Source organism: Cololabis saira, chromosome 12, assembly GCF_033807715.1.
Source record: "Cololabis saira isolate AMF1-May2022 chromosome 12, fColSai1.1, whole genome shotgun sequence".
NCBI classification, from domain to species: Eukaryota; Metazoa; Chordata; class Actinopteri; order Beloniformes; family Belonidae; genus Cololabis; species Cololabis saira.
The window spans coordinates 11,160,903-11,183,228 of record NC_084598.1 but is presented as its reverse complement, the minus strand read 5'-3'; the positions used below and the strand labels follow the sequence as shown (position 1 = coordinate 11,183,228).

General features: G+C 37.7%; 2 protein-coding genes across 5 annotated transcripts; one reads left to right on the top strand and one right to left on the bottom strand.

Annotated features, from left to right (window-relative positions):
• The first annotated feature begins 3,101 nt into the window (after window positions 1–3,101).
• Window positions 3,102–6,829, top strand: LOC133456845 (F-box only protein 6-like). Of its 3 annotated transcripts, XM_061735487.1 has the most exons (7): window positions 3,102–3,214; window positions 3,365–3,539; window positions 4,297–4,546; window positions 4,638–4,752; window positions 4,853–4,948; window positions 5,206–5,341; window positions 5,424–6,829. In XM_061735487.1, exons 2-7 carry the CDS (start codon window positions 3,462–3,464, stop codon window positions 5,568–5,570), a joined length of 822 nt encoding a protein of 273 aa, XP_061591471.1. In that variant the 5' UTR covers window positions 3,102–3,214; window positions 3,365–3,461; the 3' UTR covers window positions 5,571–6,829. The 3 variants fall into 3 exon arrangements, with proteins under 3 accessions (XP_061591471.1, XP_061591470.1, XP_061591472.1); XM_061735486.1 differs by having other exon boundaries at window positions 3,113–3,539; XM_061735488.1 differs by having other exon boundaries at window positions 3,113–3,910.
• Window positions 6,736–15,648, bottom strand: LOC133456846 (cell division control protein 42 homolog). 2 transcript variants are annotated; one of them, XM_061735489.1, is made up of 6 exons: window positions 15,551–15,648; window positions 13,759–13,899; window positions 12,942–13,014; window positions 11,877–11,986; window positions 8,944–9,141; window positions 6,736–8,083 (listed from the first exon to the last, which is right to left on the bottom strand). In XM_061735489.1, exons 2-6 carry the CDS (start codon window positions 13,861–13,863, stop codon window positions 7,994–7,996), a joined length of 576 nt encoding a protein of 191 aa, XP_061591473.1. In that variant the 5' UTR covers window positions 13,864–13,899; window positions 15,551–15,648; the 3' UTR covers window positions 6,736–7,993. The 2 variants fall into 2 exon arrangements, with proteins under 2 accessions (XP_061591473.1, XP_061591474.1); XM_061735490.1 differs by lacking the exon at window positions 6,736–8,083 and adding an exon at window positions 8,091–8,768.
• Between the last annotated feature and the right edge of the window lie 6,678 nt (window positions 15,649–22,326).

Sequence of the window (22,326 nt, the reverse complement as noted above, 5' to 3'; positions counted from 1 at the left end):
TGTGTGACTGGAGTTGGTTTTACTTACCTGTGCAAGAGGGGAAGAAATCTTATCAAGAATCCTAAGGGGAAAGATGGAAAACCCCAAAATGAGTATTTCCTTGTCATAAATATAGTTATTTTAAAAAAGATTGCAGCAAAAAGTGTTAATTCACTGCAAAAACTCAAAATCTTATTTTTAGTTAAAATGTCTCATTTTTAGTCAAAATCTCATTACACTTAAAACAAGAGTCATTACCAGAAAAATAACTTATTTGACAATTTTCACCTGTTTCAAGTAAATTTTCACTTGAAATAAGTAGAAAAATCTGCCAGTGGGACAAGATTTATCTTCTCATTACAAGCAAAAAAATCTTGTTCCACTGGCAGATTTTTCTACTTATTTTAAGTGAAAATCTACTTGAAACAGGTGAAAATTGTTGTTTTTTCCAGTGATGAGTCTTGTTTTAAGTGTAATGAGATTTTTTTGACATTTTAACTAGAATTAAGACAAATATTCTTAAGATTTTGAGTTTTTGCAGTGTTGAATGATATCCCCTTTTTGTATCTAAACTAATACTACTTAACCACTTTTTTTCCCCTGTAGAAGGAATGAAGGACTGGGTTGTTGTAAAGAATGGTGGAGATGGGTGGAAAATAGAACCATTTATAATGAAACATCCAAACAAGACAATCCCAACATGTGTGGCTTCATTTTAGTGGGTGTTCCAACTTTCAGCACTGGTGCACAAGATTTTAGCGTGGCTTTTATGTGATGCTTTCATCTTGTGTAGCAACTAAAATGATTTTCTATTGTCTACAGCACATGTGAGAAGTTTCAGAAGATTTATCTGTAGAAGGAAGGTTAGAACCCGATTTTTATGGATCACTTCCAGCCAGATATCAGAATATGATGGTGAAACGAACACATGTAACGTCTTTTGATAGTTTGTTGGTTCATTAGGCACAGCTTTGGGCTCTTGTCTCTCCCCGTGACCTGGGTCAAGATATAGATTGCAAATCAATTTCCACAGTTTAATCAGGACAAATGGTTTGCAATTGGTCCTAATGATCAGAGGAACTCAAAGCAAAGACTGCGTTAGCATCAAACCCATGTGATCAAGAAGTAAACTCAGAGATCATTTCTAATTTGAATGTCACAAAATATCACTGGAAAAACATTTTTATACCAAGTATCCATTCTGTTATGACGCGCTGAAGGGATGTTCCTTTAACTTCTTGTCTCACTTATAAAAATAATTTATCATTATAGTTACCCCAACAAGTCAACTGCAAAGATGCCGACTAAAACCAGAAAGAGTGCACATACAGTATGACACCGGCTTTAAAGTCTTTGCACTGGCGATCTGTTTCCTTCAGAAATATTTTATTAGATTGTAAAACTCTCGTTTGTATCCAATTTTGTGTGAATGTAGCTTAAGTTTACTTCCTTATTTACTTTTTCTGTGCATGCCTGTTACTGCAGCGACAAGAGCTTTAGTTCTATTTCACACATTAGAACACAAAACACATTCCACCAGTTGTCATATGAAGTTAAGAGAAGATACAACATCCAATGTACTTTCTTTTTTATTTCCTTAAATTTTTCAGTTGACCCATGTATTCCAAAAACTATGTACCAGGAGTGAGGTGTTTTCGATTTATCCATGGAGGCATAGATTTACGGTTCTGGAGAGGATGGTATGGAATTGACCCTACGGAGGCCTGTGTTGAGATGTTTCCAGCAATGGACGAGAGGGTCAGTACATGCTTGGGCAGAACGCATTTTTCAAAAGATCAAAACAGGAGAGTAAGATCACGTGTATGCATCATTTCTTGAGAATCTCTCAGGTCTCTGGGGGTTTAAGAAGGAATGGCAGACACTTCCAATTTCAAATTCCATAAAAACGGTTACAGAGGTTTGACTGGGTAAGAGATGTTTTGAACATTTAAAATTAGTGCTCGGCATCTTTTTTTCCCAGCATATTAGCCTTCATGGGAATGTCTTTGTTTGCATCATTGTTTTTACATTGTACAATATCATGTAAAAAAATAACTTGGAAAGTTTATTTTCCATCTTGTCTTTCTTATTTATATTAATTTGGGGGAACTTAATATGGATTTCCATAAAAGTGTGTAAAAGAAGCCAATGATCAATCCTCACTGACAGAGCTTTCCATTGAGATGAGTCCTGAGCTTCAGTTGAACTGTGTGACAAGGTAGTAGACAAATGATGCAAAGTATAAATATGCTTTTTATTTTCTTTTGACAATAACATATAATGGGATTGCCCTAGCACAGCAATTCCACCAAGAACATTTCTGCTCTCAGCTCTCTGACCAACCATAGAGTTGTTGCATTCAAGGACCCGTCTGATTGGTCAGACTCAGAGAACTGATTTGCATCGTTTAACCTGCTTTTGTTTGGTCGCTCATACTGCCACAGAAACGGGAAAGGGAAAAGCCAAACAGAGAATAGATTTATAAAAGGATTTGAAAAGGATTTGAAAATGCAACAAGGAGAAGAAAATGGAAGATGGAAATGAATTACTCTTTTACATCTCTGAATAGAAGTATTCCTAAATGAATTTACAAATTAAGTTATTTGTCTATTTGAATACGTATTTTCAAAAAGATTTTAAAATTACATTACTCAATTACGCTTAATATATTTCAATTACATATCTTATTTTTTTTAAGCTCACTACAATATTCAATGACATAATCCTTTAGAAATTAGACTATTTATGTTTTTTTTTAAAACTAATTTGCAATACAATTTCTTAATATATATTTTCATTTATCAATTAATAACTGATGATGAAAATCACATTATTTTCATGACACTGCTGGTGCTGTGAAAGCCCCCCAGATGGCATAATGGAACAGTCCTTGAAGACAACGTTGAAGAGGGTTCGTTTGTAAATAGTACCGGCGTACACCGCAAGTTTAACTGGTAAACTCAGCTGAGTCTACTGTAAACATTATGCACGGAAAGCCCCTTTTTTTGGAAGCTATATTCCATTTAAATCTATCCGCTTGTTAAAAAACATATTTAGTTGTTCTGTACAAAGCCCGTCATTTGCCAACCGCACCGAGCTCCTCAACCCGCGTGTCTTGGTGTAAATATCGAGCACCACACAATCAACTGTCAGGCTGGGGAGACGGAAGAGTGACCACCGGAGCTGAAATAACTACAAACTTTACAGACTTCCAATTTCTTATATAAATAAAGGGGTTAGTAGTGAATTACGTTTAGAGTTTAACGTGACTGCATGTGATGAAAACGCAGCTTGTAGATGAAGCGCCTTCATCTCGAGTTTGCGCTTCCGTGTTGAAGAAGGGGAATACCTTAACTATCTATTTCAGCTGCGCTTGTGTTTGTAGGCCTGGCCAGGGACGCGGGGATGTAGTACTGACAAGTACTGAGAAGTACAGATAAGTACTGCTCACACTCAGGTTCCTGGCTGGATTTGTCCCCGGCATGAAGAGGAAATCTACAACTATGGGTTTAACTCACAGTCAGTCTCCATGTGAGCGGCCGGTGCTCTCCAGCGGACCTGTAAGCTCCTGTTAGACCACACACCTGAGATTTACCTGCACACAAGACAGATTTACCTGCTATACCTCACACACACAGTGAAGGTTCATCAAATTATTCCTCGATCTGCCCTGATTCTTATCTGCAGTATCTGTATTTCCTGAGACATCTTCCAGTGTTATTAGTAATCCTGTCCTCGCATTTGGACAACTATTAACCCATTCTGCCTCAGACATAGACAAACTCAGAATCAGGGAAGTGCGCACTAAGTGTACGAAAAGTAAATTGCGATTTGGGCGGACATAAAGGCGATTCATAGACATTTCCGGGAATTGTTATCATCCCACAATAATCTGTAAGTGGAAGAAACCATGGAGCCAAATCACAGAGAGGTGCGTGCGGACTTTACACTCATCAAAACCCATTACCTCGTATATAGAAGTAGCTTTGATTTCTGGTATTCGTATTAACATGTTTATATTTAAAACATTTACAGTGAAATGTTGGTTTATTGTCTTTATGAATGTCAAATCTGAATATTTGAATGGTCACACCCCCCTCCAGTTGGACCTGTCCAACACTAGTCCTTAACAGAAAACTAATAGTTTTTCAGATGACTCAAAGTTATTTTATCACGATTTGTGTCAGTCCTGTTTAAATTATACCAACAGATATTGTTCAAATGGATTGTGATTGTATAGGCAGAATAAAGCACCTATAGATTTATGAGAAACGCGTGTTTTTAAAGCTGTATATCATCTGTTTACTTTCTCATCAGGCGTTTCCCTTGCCTCTGGACATCTGGGAGGAAATCTTCCTAAATCTTCCTCCTCACCAGGTGGTTTGTGTGTGCCGTTTAGTGTGCCATCAATGGAAAGATGTGGCAGACAGCGAGTCTTTCTGGAGAGAAAGGTGTAGAAGAGAAGGATATCGCCTCAGAGATGCTTCCAAAACACCCAAAGACTGGAGGTTGTTTTATTTCTGTTGCAAGAACAGGAGAAATCTTCTCAAGAACCCCAGAGGGGACGGTGAGAAACTACAACTTTGCACCAATATTTTCCTGTTGAGCAGCAAATGAACTCTAACAAAAATAAATTGTCTCTCAACGTTTGCTTTTAGATAAATTGAGGGGTTGGGTCGTTGAGGACGATGGTGGGGATCACTGGAAGATAGAAGCACTAATGGAACCACATCCAAATGATGCAGTCCAGACAAACTTTGTGACTTCTTACGGGTGAGTATCCATCAGCTGTTTTACAAAAAATATATACCACTTACTCTTTTGATCTCACAATTACCCTTTAACACGCTATGACTTTTTCTTTTGGCGACAGAATGTGCAAAAAGTCACAGAAGATAAATTTGGCGAAGGAAGGTTACAGTCCATCTTTTATGGATAAGTTCCAGCCACACATCCAAATATCTGATTGGTGAGAATAATACCCCATATGTCATGTAATTCCATAGTTGATGGTGACAACACATTAATAAAAACACCCATACACACACAGCATCACAATTCAGAAATATTACATCATTTATTAAATACACCTGTTCGACCAAAGCAGAGGGGCATTATAAAAAATGAAATCATTATTTTGCACTCACATGCCATACAAAACAAAATGACAAAAAAAGATAGAGAAATGGGTTTCTGATGTGTGCTTGTGCGTGTATGTCATGTTAGGTACTCACCTCGATGGGATTGTGGCTCTGAATATACAATCTTGGTGCAGCTGTTGAATCACAAGAAGGAGGTGATTCAGGAATTTGCTCCTGAGACTGTGTACTTCCAGCAGTGGAATGATCATCAGTGGCATCAGGTACGGAGTGGGAAGAAAAGTAAAGTGGAGCAGCAAAGCACAAAGACATCTCGGAATGACATACCTCTTTATTTCTTTACAGATGACCCACGTCTTCAAGGACTATGGACCAGGAGTGAGATATGTCTATTTTGTACACGGTGGCAAAGATACGCAGTTCTGGGCAGGATGGTATGGCATTCGTGTTACGGACAGCTGCGTTGAGGTGTGTCCAGCGATAGATGCGTAGCTTATCCAGTTATCCTACACCTGTATTAGATCACAGGTTTCAAATAGCTTAGCTTTAGCTGATTGGAAACCACCTCACCCATTTGCTCTGCAAAAACCTTTATTCAGCAAAACCGTCCTGCCCAAAGCTAACAGTCACAGTTTACTAGAGAATCAACTATGTAACAAAGCACCTTGTCAAATATGTTAATCTTGTTTTGATCATTTGTGGTGTGGGGAAAAGTCTTTGGAATCTTTTTTTTGTTTGTTTTTTTGGCATGAATGTGACCTAAAGGATCAGTTTCAAATACAAAAAAATAAAGAGAATATAAATAAACAAACAAGGCAATTCAAGTGCCATGACATAATGTATATAAAATGTATACTATGTAGAATTGTGTCCCTACCTGTAATACCCTGAAATTGCCATGGCACCAGAGGCACTATTGATGTGAAGGAAATGTCATTTACTCAAATCAATTAGTTTTACCATTAACATTTTGTTTTGTGATAATTTGTTAATGATGAACCTTTACATGTTTAGAGAGAAGTCATTTATTTAATCATCTTCCCTGTCCAATTAGAATGTTGGAAATAAGTGTTAAGAATGTTTTTAATGCCTGGTTTAAACATGTACTCCATGTCAGTGGTCCTGTGAGCACCATCTTTGCTGTTTCCTTTCCAACTTCCGTCCTGCCTCGGTCTGCTGTCCCACATTATCGTCTTGCTCATAAGTGGCCTTATACAGGGATCCACCAATTCACGTTAAATGAATGTATATTCAGAAATGCTTTAAAAAAAGTAACATTTTCTTTAAAATTGTACAAATGAATAAATAAATCCTGTAATTTGAGAGATATGAGGAAGTGAATGTAGATTTTCTATTATGACAAGAGTAATAAGGAACCTGAGTTTAAGAGTGGAGCCTAACAAAATAATGCAAAATGTCAAAGTAAAGTCCCCATAAAAACATATAAAAGAGGTAAAGTAAATGTAATTCAAAGAATTTGCTTGGCATACCTTAAGCATGAAAGTAATCCAAGTACCGTGAGTTGTTTACTGATACTTTTCCAATCTTTTTTTTATACCACTGATCCTCATTGATACTCATTTATTACATCATAAAAATGTATAACGACACTGAATCCACATACCTATCAGAACACAAAACACACTGCATTGAAAGATTTAATCTTAATACTGGTTTATTGTGGTGCTTCATTACAAGTAAAGTACAGTACATCACTGTCAAATTAAATAAAAATAAAAAACTCAAACATGTTCCTGCTTAGACTGACTTGTGTCATCTCAACTTCCCCAAACCTCTGTTAGTGCTGCAGATTTCATTTGGTAAACAACTTATTCTCACTCTCTCAGTAGTAACTGATAAAAGTTTTGTTGGTCAGTCATTTAAGAATTTTACAAGACCTAAGACTAATTATGCACATGCAACTGTTTTTGTTAAGTAGCCTGACATAACAGACTTTTACTAAGTTAAACCTTCAAACCCATTTCACACTTGTATCACCTCCAGGCTAAATCAGCAGTCAGAAAGAGCATATACGTACGATCATGTGCTCAAGTTACTTCATAGTAAAACTGTCTTTCATAGGGCTGACCTGAACTTTTTGAAAGCCTCCATAGTAACAGACAGCCAAATCAGTATCTGCAAATTCATAAAAGTTCAAAGCTTTTGAAAGTGTACATAAGATCTTTGGGCTTAGTCTAATATGCATACACTTTCTACCTCAGTCATCAGGTATTATTCTGACAGGTTTTCTTTTTTTTTTTGGCAAACTGTACCCAAGGTAGAGTGCTATGTAGCAATATCAAACAGAGCATTTCTATGTTGGAATTAGTTAAATATTCCTATTAACTCCTGGTAAGATAGGAAGAGAGACGGAAGTCCTAAAATTGTTCTGGAAAACAAAATACTGGAATTCTTTGAGCTAAGCAGTATTTATACTGCTATTGTAAAAACTTGAGTTGGAAGAATGATGCAGTTTCAACAAAATTTTGTTTCATGTTCCAACTGCAAAATAATAGCTTTTTGTGTAATTCAAGCATTTAAATAAACTCTTACTACCAGCTTTTGTTTTACAGAACACTTAAAACAACAGCTCTGATAATAACACACACCATGTCAGTTCTTTTGGATTAAAGCATTATCTCAAAGTGTCCTCTCCAATTTGTGAATGGTTTCAGTCATCAAACTTCATATCTTGTGCGACCATTTGAGTGGCATCAAATTATCCCACACAACACAGCTTACAAAATCTTAAAATCATTTAACACATTAAAAACAAATCCAGATTAAGTCAGTGAGAAGGCTAATTAAAGCTATTTAATGATATATCAACTTGTGATGGAATGTGCTTGTGCAGAAAACCTCTTCAATACTGATAACTTAGATTTGGAAAGTGGTGTGAGGAACGCTGAAGAAACTTAGAGCAGAACGCATTTACGTCTTTTCTTAGGTTCGGGAGGCTCCAGGGCTGCCAGTATTGCCTCATCAAACACATTCTTTAATCCTTTCTGTGGAAACACAATGTTGTTATTCAAAACACAAATCATTCCAAATACATCTGAACATCAACTAGAACCCAGTCTAAAATAAATCTGAGTAGAAATGGAGCAGAGCGGTCAAAATTTTCCTTTATTCAAATAACATTATACAAGACTCTCTTTATGATCAAGTTGTGTGAGTAAAGACACACATCCAAAAATGTTGATTCAGCAGTAGAAAAAAAAAATGTTACTATTGTCTAGGATATCATGTAGCCCAAATGCTTTAATAGGATACATCAGGTTAGCTCGATACTGACATAATGACAAAATGTCCTTAAAAAAAAAAAAACAACCCAAAACCCAAAAAACAAAAACAAATTCTCACTCATGTCCAGTCACACCAACATGCACAACTAGGTGCAGACAAAAGAATGTAACATTGGCACTCATCTCAGGCAGCATGGGTAACTGTGATTAGGCCATGTTGAAAAGAAAGCACACATGAACAGAACGTTATTGGGCACCAAGGTTAAAAGAGCATGTGGTTACTCAAGTGACAGATATTCCTTTACAATGAATAAGCAGCAAACGATTGAGAGGCATAGCATGATGCAAGAAGACATCAGAACAAACAGCATTTTCTCTTTCTCTGAGTTTCAGGGGGCTCTAAAGCGGCTAGGATAGCCTCATCAAATACGTTCTTCAATCCCCTCTACAGAAAAAGGAAAAGAAGGGAGAAACACAGGTGCACACACAGAGTTAGATTTCCAAGCCAGATGTTGTTAGCGAAAGACGGACAGCAAAGCACTTGCAGCGTAGTTGTTATTAAAATGTTAAACACACGTCCGTCACAACATCACATGGTGTTGTTTAAAGTGAGAACTTACCTGAGTTAGGGCTGAACACTCAACGTATTTGACCGCCTTGAGATCACGGGCCAGCTTTTCTGCCGTCTCAGGGGTGATTGGCTTCTGTTTGTTCTTCGCTAACTTTTCCACTGTGGACGGGTCGTCACGCAGGTCGATCTGAGTGCCTACCAGTAGGAACGGGGTCTTAGGACAGTGGTGAGTTATCTCAGGAACCCACTGGAGGAAAAAGAAATGCAGACAAAATCTCACCATTATCAGCCTGATACAAGAAGTCAAAGATTAGGCTACATGTCAGCCATAAACCTCTGCAAAATTTCCTTGAAGAGATTTAAATCCTGACTACTGCAACAATTAATTTCCCTTCCAGGATTAAAGTATTTTTCAATTGAATATATAATCTTGTGCAAGATATGTACCGTATGCATGTAACACACGGAACAAACAAAACACCTTCCTATAACAAAGAGACCCAATAACAAATCTATCCTTGCATTTCAACCATTCCTCTGAAAATATTTTCAGTTGTTTTAATAACAGCATGCATGAATGAATTATACCTCAACAAAAACTCTTTTCACTTCATAAACTTCTATTTTCAAGATTACATTTTTCTCCAATACTCCTCAATTAAAAATTCATTTGGGTCCTTATCTGTAATCATTGAATCATGTGTCTTTCCAGCACAAATGGCCTTTACATCTCTCTCAGGGTTTTATGAAAGAAATATCAAGGGGCAGAACAGCTGAAGAGCACAACATTTATCATTCAGAATCAGTCTCAATGTTTTTTTTCTCTCCTCAGTAAGTTGAAAATGAATCAATAAAGATGCATCCTGTTCCATTTTCATTTAAAAGGATCCATTGATTAACCCTCAGCGCACTGGCAGTGTCTTTGTGGACCTTAGTGCGCTGTGAGGGTAAAGCATGATCATTTCAGTAGGGATGGGTTACAGCGCAAAACAAATATGTTGGTAGTTTCAAACAGAATGGTGACACAAAATGTACCAAATGTAATGGGACTTTACAGTCTGCGTAGTAAGAAAAAGTGTGTTTAAACTGTAAAAACATTTAATTTAGGCAATGCTTTGACATTCATATATACAAGTAAAAGGACAAGAAATTAGACATTTTGACACAGAAAGATATTTAGATTTTAGAATGTTGAAAACTACCTTAAAAGCAGCCCAGCGCTGAGCTGCAGCTGTTGTCATAGACTATTTATGTTAAAATGAGGCAAGTGGTGCAGATGGCCTTGCAGTTAAACTGTTTATTTGAAAGTTGAAACATTTTTTAAATTTCACTGTGACGATAGGGACAAAAAAAACAAAAAACGGTTACTCTGAGTAACAACAACATGTCTTAATATGTTTAAAAAAGCCAACAGCTGTAGCATCTGGACTAGACTCAGACTTGGACTTGACTGATTTTTATTCATTGACTTGGACTTTACTTGGACTCAAACACTGAGGACTTGAGACTGGAATTGTACTCGAAGTCTGGCGACTGAACTACAACACTGTGTTGAGAAAGAGGAAGATGATTGAACTACAAGAAATTACAGGGGGTTTCCATTGTCAGGAGTCTGGAATGGCAACAGGGCTGACGACCTCATTATGTTCAGCTATTGTATCTCCATGACAGTGATGAACCCAGAAGGATCCACTGACAGAAGCCTGATTTATACTTCTGTGTAGCATCTATGCATGTAGGCTACGCAGGGCACCTACGCTGTCTGTGGTTGTTTATGCTTCTCTGTCGTTTGTTTATGTCGCTCTGTAATTACACCACCAATCGCTAGGAGGCGGTGTATGTTCTTTTTCTGGAGCACCGTAGCTTGCAGTGCCGAGTTCCCTTTTGTTTACTTCCTGTATGTAGCTCAGGCATAGCAGTGGAGCAAACAAAGTACATTTTATGCAAGTTGGAGCTGATAAATGTTTAGCATCAGCTGTTGTTCCAGACAATGAGGCAAACTATAGTTCTATCCGACTTGAAAATGACAAAGAATAGTGACAGGAAATTAAAAAAAAAATCAAAATCTACCAACTCGTTTTTTGAGGTCTGCGTTGATGGGACACGAAGTTACATTTGTAGAGAGCTGCACGTCAGGTTAGGCTGTAGCCTATGCCGTAGTTTTGAGGAAGAAGTATAAATCCGGCTTTAGCAAACTACTGCACCATACTACTTGCTGGCAGCAGTCTTCAACTTTTGCCATTTGCCAACTGCCAATAAATAAAATAAGATGATAGCAAACAAGGGGAAAGAGAGGAAAAAATGGAAAGATGAGATAATCAGTAAAAGAGCTGACATAGCTGCTGAGACTTTGTTAGCATGCACTTCGATAGAGGTGATTAACGAGAAGAGACGACTTGTACTCAAATTGACATCAGATGCAACTAGACCTCACCACCTCTTATTATCCAGCACATCAAATCAGCACTGAGTCAACGCCAACCTCCACCCGGCAGTTTTTCTGGGCCAGGGTGAAAGCCCTGGCCTAAGATGGCGATTTGTGTTCTCAAAAATGTTATTTGTGGGGCAATTCCTAGTAATGGAGACACATGACACGTTTAATGCCTGGAATCCCCCTGGACGACCGCTAAGGGAAACTTGCCTTATATGACACATGGAGCACTTGACTTAGCACTCATAGTGCACGTATTCCTCCTCTCATACAGCACACACCATGACCGCCCTTGGTCACTGGCATCAGGAAATGTCAAGGGCTGAAATAATGGTCTCCTACCACAGCAAGCTGGGATTGCATAACTTAACCAATAAATTCTGATGACAGGTTGGCTAAACACGACAGAAGTCACTTCACTTATACAGAGATTGTGATATAGAGTATACTATTCATATTAGAAAGGTTTGAGGCTAGAAAGAAAAGACAGTTTCATTTGCTTTAGACTTTCAAATAAACATATTCACTGTTATGCAATTTACTTTACCCACCTTTTCTTTAACATTCTCAAATGAAGAAGGTGAAACAACTGAGAAACAGACTAGGAAGACATCGGTCTGAGGGTAGCTTAGTGGTCGCAACCTGTCATAATCCTCCTGACCTGGGGAGATAGAAGAGTTATAAAAAATTATTTACAATGGTGCAATGACTGCTGTGCTGAATTTATATTTGTTTTAGAAACATGGACTGATGCTTCACAGAGACAAGAGCAGTTTACAAATAAGCAATGCTTTTGTGAAGACTTATGATGATGCAATGAAGTCTCTTTTGCTTTGCAGTTACAAAGTCAAACAATGTTAACTGGAAACAGTAACATTGTTTCCAGCAATTAGATTTTTGCCCTAAATCTAAATTCACTTTCATAAAAACAACAATATTCTGAAATTTTGACCATTGATATAATATATTATTGAAATTAGTACCATATTTACCCTTGTACGGCATTGGGAATTTTTATTTCCTTTAGGGTAATTTTTCCTTCAACTGACCACCATTTTGTTCACGTTATTCCACATGGTATGTTTTTGGTAAAGAAGTTTTTTTTTCCTTTTCGATTTTTCTTATAAGTCAACAATACACTGGGGAAAAATGTACTATCTTTACAGGTCATTAGAGGACAAAAAAGTCCTCATCCAGAAACTGCTATTCAAAAAACAAACAAAAAACCCCCACAAAAAATAACCCCAAAAACAAAAAAAACTTTTCTGCCCTCGAATGACAGTAAATTGAAGCAACCCAAAAGGGTTATTACAAAAATTTGAATAATGAGGGAGATTGTATGAAACAATACACAAGGAATAACAATAAGAACAAGAAACACAGCTAAATGAATACTCACTACTGATATATATATATATATTTTTTATGAAGTCAGAAACAACTAGAGCCAATTAGCATTTCTGGTTAAAGACAAGCCATCTTGAAGCAAGCTGGTATACTGTGTTACCACTACTATACATAAACAGCTGACCAATGCTGTGGTCAAATTCATTTCAAGGGAGGGGAATAAAAATGGCTGAGAATTAAATCATGGTTGAGTGAAGACCAAATCTTACCTGCGGTGTCAAATAATCCGAGGGTGTATGGTTCCCCCCCGATCATTACAGTTACTGCATAGTTGTCAAACACCTGTGATCATAAATTGAAATGAACGTCACAGTCAGTATAACTTTGAAAATTCTAGATGAAAAGTCCAACACGTACCACCATTGTGCAATCTTGAAGAAATATGAACTTTTGAGCTGGGACAATATAATTAAATACTCAGATTGCATCCTTGTATATAAAATCATCCATGGTCTGGCTCTACCTCCATTAAATATATTTATAAAGAAAAACATGAACAGGTTAACCAGAGCAGGATCTAGAGGTGACTGTATTGTCCCATTCAGAAAAAGTGCTTTTGGGCAGTCAGAGTTTTCATACCGAGCATCTCAAACATGGAACACAGTACCAAATGTCATACGAGACAAACCCACCCTCACCTCCTTCATTAAACACTTAAGAACAAGCTTCTAGAGAATCAAGTCTGCACTCATATTACATCTTAGTGTATTTTATTGTATGTTTTATCGTATATCTGAGTGTATTTATTGTATTTTCTTCTATTGTGTATTTATTAGTGTATTTTATTGCTGTGTGTCATCATTTCTTGGACTGTATGTAATGTATGTGTGTCTGGAACCTTCTTTTACATCAACCTGCCCCAGGGACTAAAGATGCAAATTAGCCACTGGCTATATTCTAGCATATTTACATGAAAATGTTATTATTAATATGTACTGTCCCTGGTTCTTTTCCTTTAAGAATAAAATACAAATAATTTGACGGTGGTCACCAGAAAGCGGGAAACAAGCCTTGGACAACACTTACTGTTGGCACATATTCAGAGGGGAACTTGTTGGTGGTGTATGAGATCAGTAAGCAGGTTTTTCCCACTGCTCCATCGCCCACCACCACACACTTGATGGTCTGCATCTCTGAGCTGAGCTTCTTCCTGCTGGAGTGTTTCAGCTGCAAGACAAGGGGAGCAGATGCATTGATTTGATTTGATTTATTTTATTTTTGTACATGTAAAAAAAAAAAAAAAAACACTTCATGAGAAGTTTAAGAAAACAAAACAAGGAATTTCATCCTTTAAAACTTGCTATCTTGATTTACGTGTGCCAAAAAAGGAGTAGGAAGAAGTGTAAACTTATTTAGTCCTACCCCCATTCACTGATCATTTAACCTGTATTTATAAATATTCACACACTGTACTCACTACACACTGCTAAATAACAGTATTATTATTATTATTATTATTATTATCTGTAATTATACTCACACACATACTTATACATGCATACACATAGTTGAATATTTCTATATATTTGTACACACATGCCCATATAAATATGTATATATCTGCATCTCTCGGAGTAGCCCATTTCATATAGTCACATTGTACGAGTATCCCAAATAAATCCTTAGTAGTCCATGGGCCAGAGCCCAAAATTTCACTTGTCAGCACCACTCAAGGGGACCAAACTTGCTTATAATTTTTGAAAAGATCCATGTCTGTAGATGATATTTTGGTATGATAACCCTTCCTGAGTGGCAGCTGGATCATAGTTATCAGCTCATGAAGTTCAGAAAATTATTTTTTAGATGCTGCTGCATATCCTGGTTTAGACTCATGATATCTGTCAATATTTCACAATATTGTCTTTGGTATCATTTTAAAGGGGATCTTTAAAGCATTCACTCAAGCTAAGATGTGATACATTTCCTGAATCCTTATGGTCCTGTGAGTATTCCAGTTTTTGTATTTTGTGTCTCTGTTGTTCCTAGATGACACAGGGCTAAAATATAGTATATCATTTAGGCAGAAAATTGTGTAAAAATGTGTGTTGTTTATAGTTTAAAGAGCTGCAGTGACCTCGGTGTTGGTCAGAAAGATTCACATCTTAGCTTGAATGAATGCTTAAAATGTTACCAAAGACAATATTGTGAAACATTGACAGATATCCTGTACATGAGTCTAAACCAGGATATGCACCAGCATCTAAAATGTAATTTTCTGAACTTCATGAGCTGATAACTATGATACAGCTGCCACTCAGGAAGGTTATCATACCAGAATATCATCTACAGACATGGATCTTTTCAGAAATTATAAGCAAGTTTTGTCACCTTGAGTGGTGCTGATATCTGGTCTGGAACATGGACTATTATTACTATATTAGTGTCGTGTCCTCGTAAACACTCCTCAGAAGCGGCAGGTCCGGGGGAAACACCGGGTTTCCTGAACCCACCAGAGCAGTCACACCCCGTTTCCCCAGCACTGTCCCAGGCTAGCGACGGCTAAGGACGATTAACAACTATTTATCCTCTCAATGACTACGGTGAGATGGGTATTCGACGGTACATCTATGAATCAGTGGTACATCGTTGGTGTTATCGCCCTCAGCTCGTAGGTATTGAAGTGAGAGCGTGTTTGTGTGCCAGTACCGAGCTAAGCTACATGCTCGCTGTCGTCTCAACGCTAACTGGATAGCTAGCCGAGCATCAGCTAATGTTAGAGAAATAACCCGGCTCCTGTCAACGCAGCTAAGTCTGAACCCATCTCATCTTTGTCTAACCACGTCCCCGGGATAAGTTGAGCCCTGTTTTCGCCACGTACCCGTGTCCCCGCGTCGTCCAGCTGCTCCACCAGCACAAACTTGCTCCAGGAAACCAAACACTGCAGCTCGCACCGGAAACCCCTTTCACAGTAAAACCCCCGGCTTCACGATCACACCTTAAAACTAACACGTTTGTGTAAGTTGGAGTGAAATAGGGCATAATGGTCTAAATACTAGCTATCAGTCATTGCGTGGACTTTTCTTACAATATATAAAACTCTTCAAAGGACTCTTCTTGTGCTTTTACTTTATAAACGAATTTCCTCTGATTATGTTGGCCGCCTTGACACATTTTCTGCAAATAGCTCATGCAGCAGAGATGATGTCACCACCTTAACACCCCTCACCTTGCATCTTCCCCATCCTCCTCTACATCTGAGAGCTCATCACCTCCACAGATGGTTACCTCTTTTACAGTATGTAAATAAGAAGATCAGGAGGTTGATCAAGTTGATCAATTTAACTCAGTTAAAGCTACAATGTAGTATAATGTTTTGACATATAACAGGGAAAAGTGTATACTGTATATGAAAATACAGCATTTAAAAAATGGTAACATTTACCGTATTTGTCCTGTTTTCTTTTTAAATATTTGTATCCCCGATTTTTTTCCCATTTTTACCACCCTGTGCTCCTACCTGAGTCAGTCCTGGGCATTGCCATCCTTTACCAACCCCGGGAGGCCCTGCACTGAGCTCAGGTCTCCTTCTGAACCTGAGGACTTTTCCCCAGACAGGGTGGGGCTTCTCTGGCTGGACGTAGCGCCTGGAAGGATCACGTTATTCCGGCCAGACCCCCCACCCCATCTAGCACCCCGGCTGGCCAGAGGGGGCATGTATAGCCCAGGACTGCTGCATGTTTTTGTGAGGGTAGTTCACATTAGTTACCAAGGGGAGAACATGCAAACTCCGCCCTTTCGCCAACCCCACCCAGGGTGTGGGTGCTGAAGTCATGGGGGAACTAACACGCACTTCAGTGCCCACAGCGTCCCCGGGAATTGAACCCAGGACCTTCCTGCTGTGAGACGACTGCACTACCAGCTGCGCCACCATGCCCCCCTGTCTGCTGTAAAAACACCTTTATATCCACAGTTGTGTACATGGACAGGAGATGCAATATAAAAAGCAATCTTTAATCATATTTATTAAACAGTACTGACTAGAACAAATATTTCAGTACCTTTCAGTCATACATGAAACAAACAATAAATGCTTCTCTAAAGTAAGATTAAAGTCTAGAATAATAAATTACATTTTACAGGAATATGATGACAAAGTCATGATAAATGCTATCCTGTGGTCATTTTCCAACCAGGCCAGCAGGTAGGTTACAGTTATTCAACTTCTCACAGCTGGGTTTAACATGGTAATAAAGTCTGCTTGACAGGGCTCGCTAATCATCAGCTTTTCTTACACATTTTCATATGTAGGCTTCTCCGAGGAACTGGAAAATAATAGTCCTTTGATCGTGACTTGATGTCACCAACATGTATAATTTACTTTGGATAGAAGTTTTATTTCATCTGCATATCCTGTAAGGCTATCCAATATTATTAAGGGGAAAAAGCAGAAGCCTATGAGCAAGTGTGAAACTACACTAATGTGAAGAAAAAAATGTAGCTTGGAGATTTTTCCTGAGAGTGACAAGATTATAAGGAGTTGCAAAACCCATTCCTAACCTTATTATAGTATGGACAGTGTTATGAGGCTTTTTAAAATATCATTTACACATGAAGGATTTTTTTGTCCTGCACGATTTTCACATCATTTTAGACATTGACAGCCCTTGAGTGTAACCTCAGCCACCAAGTGTCAATTGCAAGAATAACAACCACGATGGCTGTTTATAAAAGATCTGCAACATGTAAGTCAATCAACATGAAAGTTACGACTACTACTCTTACTACTACCACTACCACTACCACTACCACTACTACTACTATTAATAATAATAATTTGAAAGTTAATCCAATACTTTTGGCTAACATGCTGAATGAAAATGGTGCCTCCATTGTGTATTTATACAGTGTATTTATTATTCACCTGTGCTGAAAACAACAAAACCAAAAACAAACAAACAAAACAAAACATGGATAACTCAAGCAGGTGAATTTTCTGACAATATATTCCTTGCAGCCTTTATCCTCCATGCAGTTATATGTGCCAATGCCAAACATCCCAACATTGCGGCAAAGAAGATCCAACGAAGAACTACCCACCAACTAAAACAGAGAAAGGAAATGAAATTGTACTGAAATCAGTTATTGTTATGCCTGTTGTTAAATGTTTAATGTTATTGACTTTTGTTTGTTCCATGATAAAACTATTTAATAGTAACATCTTCTGAGTCACCTTATTTTATGCACAGAAAGCTCCCCTGTAGCCATGGTTGGGTTCACAGCTGTGGAAAACCACAGTCCACATTAAAAATCAAGACATTACGTCAGGAATAAAACAACAGACATCCCCTGTAATAAGAACAATAAGAAACAGTCATGGGGAAGGACAGCATACTAAACAAGGCTTTATTTTCTCAGAGGATATCATGGAAATAGATCTACAAAAGTCCAATTATTTGTTGGGATGCTGGGTTTAGATACTTTAAAGAAAACATTTAATGCAAATAATGGAGGTAATATGTTGAATAACTTGAGTGATTAAGTGTACAGGTTTAATTTAAGTATCAGCCTATTAGGCTATAATCAGCACACTTGGTTTTATAAGAAGCCCCTAACATCAGTGCTTAAACTGTACATTCTGATTCATAGCCTGTGCCTTCAGTTTATTAAACTGTGTTTAAACTCTGCACACCATTTTATAATCTGAGCTCACAAGTTTTCCACAACTGCGTGCTCAGTTTCTGATGAAACAGCCTGTTTCTATCCAGGATTTCAGGGATGGCGGGCTGAGCACGGTCATCTGTCTCACGCTCCAAACATGTAGAATGCCCTTGTATGCAAGGCCAAATGAAAATGAAGATTTATCAACTCCAATTTATCTAATATGACAATATCTGGGAAGGGCCGGATGACAGGAGTACAATCCCCAGTGCAATAACCAAATCTGTGTGCATGGTTTACAAATCACTCGGCACAGTTTATGAGTCTGAGGCCACAGTTGGCAATTTGTTTTAAATGTTAAAGTTTTAATCTAAATTTACATAAATTTTTTGTAAGCTTTATCCCCAGTACAACTATAAAATGCCAGAGGACACTTTAGACGAGAGCCCAGAATAAACTCTGGAAAAAAACTGAAACGATTCGTGATTGATCTAAATCTAAATCTAAAAATTAGTGGCTACTTAACTGTCACTTATTTAATTGATATGCGGCGGTTTAATTAGAAAAGAAATGGTGACTGCCTATCTTACACAAATGCCATCCGATTTGTTTTGAAATGCTGAAAATTAGGTACTATGTCAGACGATATCCCCAATAAGCCGAAGTAGTCTCAGAGTCAGCTTGAGCTTGTCCTTTCTGTATCGGGTCATATGTTCATTGTTAATTATACTTACTTTTCTATATATTCTATTATATATAGCAGAATCAAAGCAAAAATAATTAAGAGACACTGATCTATGTGTGATGTTGCATCTGCTCTGATCAAGCTGAAGCATACCTGTCTTGGAGATGAGGAGGTTTACACTTTTGAATATGTTTAGTCCAGATCTGGAAATGACACACCAGTACAGATCTTCATCCTCTTCTGTGAGCAATGTCATGGTTACGGTGAAGACTCCTGCTTCCTTGTCATCATCAATGAAGTTTCTGTTGTTAGGTTGGTTACTTGGTGTTTCTACCACTTTTCTACAGAAGATATATTCTGGTCCTTTGCACCAGTACTTTCTATTTTCTTTGAATTGAAGGTCGTAGTGACACAAGACTTTCGCAGATCCACCGTGTGTTGCTGTTACCTCCTTTGGAGCCGACAGTGCTGATGAGTCCATTGTCTCTTCTGTTATCGTCAATTGAAGGAGCAAAAGACCTGTAAAATGACCCCCCCCAAAAAAAACAAAACAAAAAACCAACAAAAAACAAAAACATTTCACATATTATTTCATCTTCTATTATAGAGTTACATTAAATATTTTTAAAAGTCAACATTACATAGATTGAGAAATATCCGCGAAGTCCTCATGATGTGGCTGAAGAGAACAATGTGAAGCAGAAGCAACATGTGCAGCATTAAGGAGTTTCCTCTTTTCCCTTGTGGTTTTGCAGTAAAAAAAATATTATGACAAATCCTATTAGCAAACATAGTTTGCATAAGCCTTTGTTTATATGTATATCCTACTGGGTTACAGAACCTCCAAGCAGCTACAGTATCAGGTCTTTTAAGGCTTTGAATGTTGGGACTAATTATCTTGTAGGCTATTTTCAATGCAAAGTCATTTTACCATTGTTCGGCAAGAAAAATGTTTTTCTGTTTCCTGGATTCTTAACTTGCTTTATTTTATTTTTTTAATTTAAATTTTTTATGGATTTTTATCACTTCAGAATTTGGTTACGTCAACTACAAGCCCACCACCAGTTTCTTCCTTATTCGTCACATTGAAAGAGAACTGCATTTCAGTGTCAAGTCTGCTGCCCAAATAACTTTTATTTGGGCAGCAGACTTAAAATTTTAGAGCACGCTTTCAACCCTTAAAAAAGGTTCAGAGAACCTCCTGAGAATATCCTGAGCGCCTTTGGCTTGGTCTGGCAGTGACAACTACTGTAGGAAGTTTACTTTACACTAATAAACTATTCACTGTACTCCAGCAGTAGGTGGCACCACAGAACAGTACGTCAGCCTACGTAACACACACCTCTACCTATTCTACTTTTCCCTCCAGTTTACCAACTCTCTGTTGCACAATTTAATCAGATTTTGGAAAATGTTTGAAAATGTTTGGCAGATGAAATTTTCTGTGTAATAAACAATATTGTCGTTTGCCTCATTGCTTCACAACTATCAGATCCCTCTGACTATTAAATCAGGCTTTCATTCTGCTGATTTGAATTTTTGCCATTTTGCATCACTGTACACTCTAATGACTTGATAATGATGTAATTGAGTGTGATATTATGATGAAAAATTAAGCTTTCAGTTTTTTTCTTAGGGTTCATTTTTCATGTCCACATTCACCGTGTGACTTTTCTGCTTGTGAAGGATCAGCTCAAACTTGGGTGGACTTCAAATGGGTTATTTCACAGTGCGTGCTGCAGTTTGTCAGCTTTCTCCACTGATCTTTACTGGTGCATCTTAGTTGGAACGACAAACAGTTTGGTAACGTTTCAGCAGGAGGGATATAGCTAACTAGTGTTTAACTACCAGTTTAACACGAAGAGTGATTCAAGTCCATAATTAAGTAGGACTAAGGACAGGATTTCACATGATCATCAGGCCACAGTGAGTTCCCAGTCAGTGTGGATTATAGGAAGTAAAGGAAGGTTCTAGTTGTCAAAATCCACTTCGGAACTACATCAAGTATTTTACATTCAAATGTCTCAGTCTTATGGTATGAAAACATATACTAAAACTATAGTAAAATGAATCATTATCTACGTAAAAGTGCCAACATTAGCTCAGTGGTTAATTTTCAGCTGTTGTCCAAAGTCAGATATTACACGATTTATTCGAATATTATTAAAAACAATATCATGTAGAGTTAGTAGAGGAGAAAGCTCAATGTATTTATCAACAGTGCATGCTATTTGTGGCCTGACGCTTGGAGACTTCGGTTCACATGGAAAAACCAAACCATGCCTATGACGCTTGTTTGCGGGAATTGAGCAAGCGACACAGTAGCAACACCAATAGATACAAATTTGATGATGAAATCCTTATTGGTAACTATGACTTGTTGTGTTCCCTTTTCCCACCACATCCACATGTATAATTTAAATATGTATCTAATTCATGACAAACAGCCTTCAATCTGTGAAAAAGAGAGAATTCCCTAAAAGGCTTCTGAGTGACTTCTGCTTAAACGGTTTGTAACTTTGGTGACACTTACGTTGAACTGTTGTGTCAGAGAAAACCAGAGGAAGCATGCAACCTCTCAACTTTGGCTTTGGCTTCTTCAGAAAGACACTGGTAAGCTGAAGATGATTATTTCTCCCAGGCTTCGTCAGAACCAAGGTGCCTTCCACTGACACAAGCATATGTTTCTTAAAATATTTCACAAACAGCTAAGGCCACAAGATAATAGAAGCGTCACGATTAGGTGGGTTTATTTACCCTGTGACTGGGGGACTTGAATGGGATTTGAATGCAAATGATTGTTTATGGCTCATCACGATCCTCCTTTCAGCATGATTAGAGATGTCAAACATATTTATCTTCACATATCTGGAGTCTAAACAGGTTTTCAAAGGCAATTTGCCTGTTAGTTGTTTGAGTTGACTGCTAATGCTTAGTGTCGCAGCTCTACAGTAAATTTACCGGATGACACAAAAGACGTATTTCATACAATAGATTCACGCACTTCTGGCAAATCCTAAGCATATCTCTCATTTTGTTTTGCTGCAGTCGTGCAACAGTTATGACTGTTCCAATCTTGTCAGTAAATGAGCTTTTGAATAAGGTATGAAAATGTCATTCCACAAAACAATGCAGTTTCTCTGAAACTAAATTTTGTAAATAAAAGAAAAATGTCCCATCTTCTTTGCCAGTGAATTGGGTTCATATAAAAGTGAAGAAAAAAGATAGATTAAATCCTTTTGAAATGTAGGACATTCATGGGCAACAGGATATTGGAATTTCCTTGTTGAAATGTCTTTTTGCTTCAAGAT